Genomic DNA, 8,889 nt, shown 5'->3' on the forward strand with positions numbered 1-8,889 from the left:
ATGCAACTCAAAAAAATCAAGATGAATTGCAACATCATGATTTATGTGGAAGGATTTACACATATAGTGTGTAAAACCTGAAATGTGACATTCTTTAAAACGTGACCAGTTCGACTTCTTGTGTACATTCTTGTGTACTAATCTTACCGGCTTTTCAGAAAAAGAAAAAAAAAAGTGATATATTCTGTAAACATTTAAACTCTTTAAATTTCAATAATCTATTAATGCTAAACATCAATGCGAATTCCATGCTTGGCAGTCAGCAGGTCTATAGTCCCCGTCAGGTACATGAAGAGAGAACATAAGTTAGGCAAGGACGCCGTGATTGCCACGTACAGCCAATAAGGCAGGGGAGCAGTCTTTCCAAATGGGCAGATCCACAGTCCATGACGAATCCCATCCCTAACGTGGTGTGACGTCCACGATATGAACAGCATCCAAGGGAGGAAGCACCACGAGTCCTTCAGCCTCAGGAGCTGCATTAGGAGCTTCAGTGCCAAGGCCACGATGGGTATCAGCGTGGAGCAGTGGAGCGGAGGGCGGTGGGGCAGCTGTAATGCAGCCTGCAGAAAGAGAGCAGAAATAAGTATAGGGGAAACTGACGGGGCATTTTCTAGATTTACAGACAGGGAAGGTCAAATCCTGATTCCTACCTGGAATAACTTACTAAAAATTACGAATCCGCATTAAACCTGTCATCTGAAGTAACGAAGCTCATAAATGGATATGTCTGATGCTACTATAAAAGATGAGAGTTGGTACCGTGTTAGCCGTAGACAAGTAGAGTTATGATATGAATGAATACCTTTATTGGCTAACTGAGTAAATATAGATTGCAAGCTTTCAAGACCTCTCAGGTCCCTTCATCAGGCATGTTATACGACAATGTGAAAAACCTCTCTAAGTATCAGTTAAATAACACGGTTAAGAATGGGAAGCAGATAACATCAAAATGTCTAAGGCAAGGTTCTTTGATCAGTCAATAGTGTTAAAATCAGAGGTGAATTGGAGTCATAAAAGGAGTTGTCAGGAGGTATTCACAACTCCAATGGGGTCAGGTTGTGTGCCTGTCTGGTTTGTTAATCTACAAAGTGACAATGGGATATAAATTCTCTATCCCGGTTGAGGCCAGCATTTAAAGAGTTAAATATCCCTCTTGACTCTCAGCACTTGCTCTTTTGTTTTTCTTGCTCTATCCTCCAAGTCTCTAACTTTTTGATCGATTTTGTCTACTCTTTGAGAGACACTTTCCATAGTTTCCTTCAGAGTTAAACAGTTCAGATCGAGATTTGATATTTTAGATTCAACAATTAAGCTCTTATTAGTCAGGTCACTTAGCTCTTGCTTAATTTCTATAGAGCCTTTGGCTATTTCCTTCTTGATTTCTTCAAAATGAGCAACCATGAAATCCTGGGACACAGATGAAGAGGGAATGAGACTGCTACAAGAAGATCCTGAAGTTCATCCCACTGAGGTGTTACCGACACATTTGGATTTTTATCCTTGCTTCTGTCATGTGAGGGAGAAAAAAAAATTCTGACACAGAATTTTTCCTCCACGATCTAACATTTCTTGACACCGATTGGCTGCTTGAAGCCGTCAATCAGTGGCAGGGAAGTACTTACATTGAAATAAATGGGCTGACTCCCTGTCACTGATCGACAGCTTAAGCAGGAAAGTGGTCTAAACAACCAGATCCCTGCATGGAGCATTCACCGGAAGCGGTGCTGGAGCTGACTGAGGCGAGTTCACCATGCGCAGGGACATGCAAAATGGACCACATGATGAATTAAAGGAACCATGCACCTTTCCTATGCATGACAGCTGGAGTGTCCCTTTAATAAAATAAAAACCCTATGATGAAAAAAAATAAACAGGATCTAAACAGACCAGGCTGCTGGAACATACACTTTCACCCACCCCGCCTAATTAACATCTGATATTTCTTTAGATAAAGTACATCAGCTCGACTGGTATGAAGGCTGATGGAGTCCCTTGTCGTGACTCAAGAAGCATTTAAAAGAGGCTAATTTGCCTTTATGCTCTTTTAACTCGTTTCCCTGGAAACCACCCACGGGGGACAAGCACTTAGTGTCTTCAGTTATAGGAATCACTACATGACTGCTTAAACCCATACCAAGCGGTTTACACCAGGTTTGGATACAGTATAGCTACCAACAGACCCGATATGGTTGGGACTGTGCCCATTAAATAATAATAAAAAAAAAAAAAAAAAAAAAAAAAAAAGGACTTGTGACCTCAGACTGGCTGTTCACACAGATGTCTTGATTTACAGAAACTTGTTACATTTCAATCATTTTCCAGATCACTCTTAACTCGCTATAAATAATACCAATTTCACTAATATGTATAACAGCCCCCAACTAAAATAATAAATAAATAATTTTTTTTAAAAAAAGCTCTCGGCAGCTTAGCATCCATTATCTTTATCGGATCAGTAGATGCTGACATGGATAGGATTCTTTCGCTTATACACAGAACGCTGGCAGCCTCAAACAGATGCTAAATCCCTCACCCTATAAAGCCTCAACCGGCCGTTTTACGTAGAGGTATTTTTATTACAGAGGACTGTCCAACATTTCTTTCGATTTGATCTAGAACCTTAACCCCTTAAGGACCAGGCTGTTTTTTAGCTGTATTTTCTTCTCATCCATATAGTGAACCCACACAAGTTATACATTGTTTTTTTCAGGACAAGAAGGGCTTTCTTTAGATCATTTGATCATATCCAATGTCCTATAATAAATAAAACCCACCCTTTTCTCAATTTTTATTTGAAAAACTTTTACTCAAAATAAAGAAAAAAAGAAAGAAAAAAAGCTAATGAAAAAAAAGACTGCTAAATACTGTATTTGCTCGATTATAAGATGAGTTTTTTTTTTCCAGAGCAAATGCTCTGAAAAATACCCCTTGTCTTATAATCGAGGTCTAATCAGACCTCAAAAAAAATGTCCGCTGGGGCCAGGCTGGTTACCGGCGCTTTGGTCGCGAGCATCGTCTATTCTCCTAGCAGCAGGAGAACAGGAAGCTAGCAGAGTCGTCACATGACTCTGCCTCCCCCCTCCTTCCTCTGGGGGCGGGGCCAGAGAAGTTGCTCGCACAGCCGGGCCCTTGCAGAAGTCTTCGAGTGAGAGATCTGCAGTTCAGGTAAGGGGTGGGGGAGGGTTTTTGAGCAAGTATGTGTGATTAATGGAATGAATGAGTATTTATGAGTATTGAATGAGTGTGTGTGATAGCATGGATGTGTAAGGGGGTGGTGGTGGTAGCATGGCACAGGGAGGCTGTACTCACACTCCTATCATCCCCGGGTTCCAGCATGTACTGGCTGCCTTGGCTTGATAGGAGTGTGATTGCTGTGAGCAGTTTATATATATGAGTGGCATATAGGGGTATAAGGGCATATAGGGGGTTAAAAGGCATATCCATGGGGCACAGTGGCATATAGGAGGGTATAAGACATTTCTGGAGGCAGAGTGGCATATAGAGGGTTAAAAGGCACATCATGGGGCAGAGTGGCAAATAGAGGGTTAAAAGGCACATCATGGGGCAGAGTGGCAAATAGGGGGGTATAAGGCATTTCTGGGGGCAGAGTGGGAAACCTGGGGGCAGATGTGCATAACTGGGGGGCAGAGTGGCAAAAGGAAATAAATACATACCGTATTTGCTCGATTATAAGACAACGCCGATTATAAGACGACCCCCCAAATCTGAATATTAATTTAGGAAAAAAAGAAAAAGCCTGAATATAAGACGACCCTATAGGAAAAAAGTTTAACCAGTAAATGTTAATTCATCTAAACTATTTTTTTTTTTTTTTTTATAAAAGCTATGATTGAGAAAAATATTTTGGTTTTATATCCTTCTATTTTCCAACCTGCCCCCCAGTTATGCACATCTGCCCCAGAAATGCCTTATACCCCCTATATGCCACTGTGCCCCATGATATGCCTTTTAACCCTATATGCCACTGTGCCTCATGATATGCCTTGGACCCCCTATGTGCCCCTCTGCCTCCAGAAATGCCTTATACCCCTATTTGCCACTCTGGCATTTAGAGGGTTAAAAGGCATATTATGGGGCAGAGTGGCATATAGGGAGGTTTAAGGCATTCAGGAGGCAGAGTGGCATATAAAGGGTTAAAAAGGCATTTCTGGAGGCAGAGTGGCATTAAAGGGTTAAAAGGCATTTCACAGAGCACTCTGCCTCCAGAAATGCCTTATGCCCCCCATTTAACACTCCCCGCCCCCCCAAACTTACCGGTGCTTCCGACTCCCTGTCATGTAGCCGGGGCAGCGTGTAGATCCCACGCACTTACGCAGCAGCCGGAAGGAGGCGTGGCTAGCAGCGGGGGTTGTCTACGTCCATCGCGCAGACCTGCCCCGACTGTCAGAGATCAGAGTTCCCCGGAAGTGAGGTCCCCCCATTTTCGTCATTCTGTGCCTATGCCCTATCCTTGAACCTGGCCACTCCAATTTACCCCATAAAACCATTATTTTTATTTTGGGACTTTTGTTTTACATTTTGCTGGAACTGGGTGATTCCCCTGATAGTGACAGCAATGCATAATTTTTAAATGTTGCCACATTTTTTTTAATTTTAAATATTTTACTAATCACATTTGTGATTAGAAAGCTGGGCTACCTTGACTTGCATAATTGGATGCAGTACCTGTATTCAACCTGCAAGGGGAGACAGAGTTCTCAGGAGGGTCTGGAGAAACACCGATCTCTGTGTTGCTGAAATGCCTTATCGTTTAAGCGAAGAAAGTGATTGTAGATCACTTTCTAAGCTTGCTTAATGCCATGACATGCCATGCCATGCCAGACAAGCCATCGGTCGTTAAGTGGTTAAATGTTTTGATCTAAAAGCCTAAAATTCCTCCAGGTTAACCGGCAAGCTTTTTCTTTTTAAATTATTATTTTTCTAATAGTAATTAGTAAATTGCCAAGCTGGACAGACTAGAGGAGTTAGAGCAGCAAAGACATGCTCACTAAAGGGAAAGTTCGCAAGAGTATTTAAATTAAACTTTCACTTATTTGTTACGAAGGACCACTGCTGGAAGGTTTCTCCAGATTTGTACAAATGTTGCTTACATTTTGTTTATTCACTAGAATGTCTCAAAACAAAACTGAAGCAAAGAGCTCAGAGTCTCAATTTGTTGCCTTTTCACTCTCACTCACCCTTACTGACGCTCCCGCAATGTCTCCCCCGACCCTCTCCAATCGGAGGGACGGGGAAGAAGCTGTGCCCAAGGGCCCCTTTTGCAGAAATTCTCCAAGAGACCAGAATGCTGTCAGCTTTATTCTGGCCTCTTGGAATACTTCAGCAAATATACACGATCCTCCAATCAGGGGAAAGGCTCCGCCCTTTTGTGGAAGCACTCCGGGAGACCTGGTTAACAGAGCTGATACTGGGGAGAAGTGAAGTGGACAATGAAAGAAGACAGAAGAACAAGAAGAGCCAAACAAAGAGGTGCTGTGGGAAAGGAGATGAGGATGTGGTGAGCGAAACAGGTAGCTAGACAACGAGAGAAAGCAAATGAGGATTGTCAGGCCATTTAGACTTGGTTCATTGGGAATAACTGTGTAGCAGATACATGGACTGGTTACCCATTCAGGCACAGATGGTAAGAGGGGGGGAGTGGCGATAGTTTAAATGAGATGCGGTGTGAATCCAATGAACCTTACATGAGGTTTACGCCAGTCAATTAGCATCTTTGCATTATTATGGGGGTCCTTTTGCCTAAACCATGACCAGGTGGCAAATTCGACACCTCTCCTAGCCAGAAAGGCTGCAAAGAACCCTCCAAAAAACAGAGGAGTTACAAACTCAGTCCCTTTTCCACTAAAGGTTATATTTAATCTTTTAAATATAGGTCCAGGGATTAACAGCTGGGGGTCCTCATATGTATATTTGAGGTGCCCCCATTTTTTCTAGCAGAATGACTCCAATTGTTTAGGACATAAACAAAAGTCTGCAGTGTTGATTGTGTATGATCTTCACAGAAAGAGGAATATCTGACAAGTCTGAATCTGAAAATATAACCTTTACAGAAAATACACTCCAAGATATCAAGCTTTTCTTGATGTAGGGCGCTGTAACTGGGAAAAGAAACCCTTTGCTAGGTGTCAAATAGGTTGCCCTGTCTCGTAGCCTCCTATTCTTCCACCCTGTTCATCCCAGAGGCTGGCCTGAAATCTGACCTGCAGTCAACAGGTATAAATTATCCTGTACTTGGGAATTAAGGTGCGCTTATTTTGGGGGCCAAGATCTAATTTTGCAATAAGTCGCCATTTTTCTTGTGGGAAGCTCCCCCGGGAATAGAATCGAGTACTTCTGTAAGTAGGATTTCTATGAATTTTTCTCCCTTTTATTTTTATCTGTTGGTGTGATTCAATTGTTAGCATCTGTTTTTTATATGTACTGTGAATTATTTTTTGAAAATAAATCATTCATTAAGTTGCTGCCTTTGTCTGATAAAAACCATATTTTCCTCAAGGAGACCTATTTCATAGTCCGTATTTGGAGACAGTAGATGAAATGTAAGGTTTGGTGGCAGCATTATGGTTTATATTAGCGTGGGAGGTGTGTAAGCGGGGCGTTTAATCATTATTTTTCGGTCTAGTGATTTTTTCGGCGTTCGTGACAAGGATGAGTGACAACTCATTTTTATTTATTTTTTTAATAGAAAAAGACCACCGAAATTTTGTCGCTCCATTTGCACAAGTCTCATGTATAACACAATAAGTAAGTGAGTGTTACGTAGAAGGCAGTAGTAAAATTGGAGCAATCAGCAGTAACATTCTGGTAGTTGCTATGGTGACTGCACAGAAACCATTCTTCTTACTTAAAATTCATTATAAGCATTATTTTGCTTGTCGGGTATAGCTATTTACCGTCTACTAGTTCTGACAGATAAGATAAGGCACGAGAAGCAGAATAAAAACCCCCAGGACACCCCTCCCGAAACGGCAAAGTCATTAATAAATCAGGCCATGCTTTTTATCTCTAACAATTTGTGAGAAAAACATTAGAGACAGTCAGGCGTGATCATCAGTGAATTATAACAGGATTATAAACGCATTTAAAAAACAAATTAATTAGCAGAAGCTGTTAACGACAGGAGTTTCATACATGATCCTCTCTGCAAACGGCTCTAACAGGAACCAGCTGTGACCAAAGCGCTCGGTATTCACACCGGATACTCTCCACAACAAAATGGAAACGGGAGACCAATTTGGATATTAGTGCATGCATTCTTTAGTTAATGGCGGAATTAGACTTCTGTCTTTATCCCCGCCCCTGACTGGCTCTACTAAAAGCTGGGAGCATACTAGAGTATGCTTTCTGCACACGTTCTCTACAGCGCAAATTAAACCAATGAGAGAGCTTCAGCGCACATGTAGGACGTTTACCTACTAACGCTGCTTGGTTTCAGTACACAGTCAGTCAACGGAAGGACTTAAGTGAGACAAAAGTCTAGTTTTCTAAAATTAAATACAGTGGAGTTAATAAATAAAAAAAAAAAACCAGACTCCTAACATTTGTTAAAATACATTTCTGGGGTCCACCACTACGTTTCCTTCTTTCAGTACAGGCAGCCAGGGGAGGAGACCGCTTCGGATTCAATCATTTTCACACACTTGAGTTCATGCAAATTGACCGGACTATCTCCTCCGTGTTCCGCATCATTCGATGGGATTGGTTAACATCCACATCAGGACTACAAACTAAACGGCTCCTCCAGAAGCAGCCCCTCCATGAAAAGCAGATCTGAAGTGCTGGGGTAAATAAAACATAAAGCAAATGAAACACCCGGAGTGCACTCACCTTTAGTGACAGCGAGCCGGCAAGAAAGAAATGATCGAGATCAATGACACAAGCAAAGAATCCGGCCAGCGCTACTTCATAAAAGTCACTTCTCTTCCGGAGACCGATCACTATGGCCCACGACCACATGCCGATTATCCCATGCGTGCCGTTATCAGACAGAGCCCTCAGCCACTCGTTCTGCTGGATAAACGCCGCCTGCTGGACTTTGTCTGCCAGGAAGCAAAACACACTCAGTCCTAAACTGGAAAGCACCGAGGCGGTGCTGAAAGTCTGGAGCAGGGCGCTTGCCTTTTCCATCTCGGAAGCCATCGTGAACAGAAAGGCACTAGATCTTCAGCCAAACGCACCCAGCCCATCGCAGCTCACCCCACGTTCATCCTGCAAAACAGCGGGATTTAAGTTACTTTTAACACTTCCATTATAAAGTCAACATAAAGCCAGAACACCACAGCTTCTGCTGCACACCCGAGCTCCGTGTCCAAAATCACTACGGTTTCCACGTTACGCCGCAGCCACTTCCGTCACATGGCTCTCCGACCCCAACCATCTCCAAACACGTAACACAACGGGAGCAGCAGAGACCCTCCACCCGCACATCGCTCCTCTAGACAACATTAATTTGTCAAATGGAAAATTGGTGAAATAAAACACTGCAGAAATAAACGCTGCGGGTAGGGGGGATTATTATTATTTTTTTTTTTTAAAACAAAATAAGAAACAGATCATCCCGCTTCGGAATATCGTCTGTTCTCTGCCGTCTTCTGCATCAAGGCAGATAGAGCCCCATAGAAAACTCTCTAAATTCCACCATCCTGTCCCAATTTCCTCTGCAGCCCCAGACATACACGTCAGTGAGGTGCACTTGGAGCCCCCCGCTCCATGTACGAGGCAGAGGAGCTGCCGATCAAGCCATTACCCTGCGAGGAGACCGACTCAGGAAAAGAACCTAAAATCTTCAGAAAAACGCACAAGAATCAGCGGAGAAAAAAATCCGGATCGGATATGAATTCATACGCTGCTTCTGATGCCTTCTTA

At 42.7% G+C, this 8,889-nt stretch overlaps 1 protein-coding gene across 1 annotated transcript; it reads right to left on the reverse strand.

Moving 5' to 3' along the window:
* Nucleotides 1-227: 227 nt before the first annotated feature.
* Nucleotides 228-8,163, reverse strand: LOC149283993 (transmembrane protein 267-like). Its single transcript, XM_089497343.1, has 2 exons — nt 7,852-8,163; nt 228-563 (listed from the first exon to the last, which is right to left on the reverse strand). Exons 1-2 carry the CDS (start codon nt 8,161-8,163, stop codon nt 228-230), a joined length of 648 nt encoding a protein of 215 aa, XP_089353469.1.
* Nucleotides 8,164-8,889: the final 726 nt, after the last annotated feature.

Source organism: Sceloporus occidentalis, unplaced genomic scaffold (genome assembly GCF_023333645.1).
Source record: "Sceloporus occidentalis isolate IW3139 unplaced genomic scaffold, rSceOcc1.0.p SCAF_101, whole genome shotgun sequence".
NCBI classification, from domain to species: Eukaryota; Metazoa; Chordata; class Lepidosauria; order Squamata; family Phrynosomatidae; genus Sceloporus; species Sceloporus occidentalis.

Coding starts and splice junctions, on each gene's coding strand:
- LOC149283993 (XM_089497343.1), bottom strand. CDS start 8,163: ATGGCTTCCGAGATGGAAAAGGCAAGCGCCCTGCTCCAGACTTTCAGC. Junction 564..7,851: donor CCGGCTCGCTGTCACTAAAG/GTGAGTGCACTC, acceptor CTCTTTCTGCAG/GCTGCATTACAGCTGCCCCA.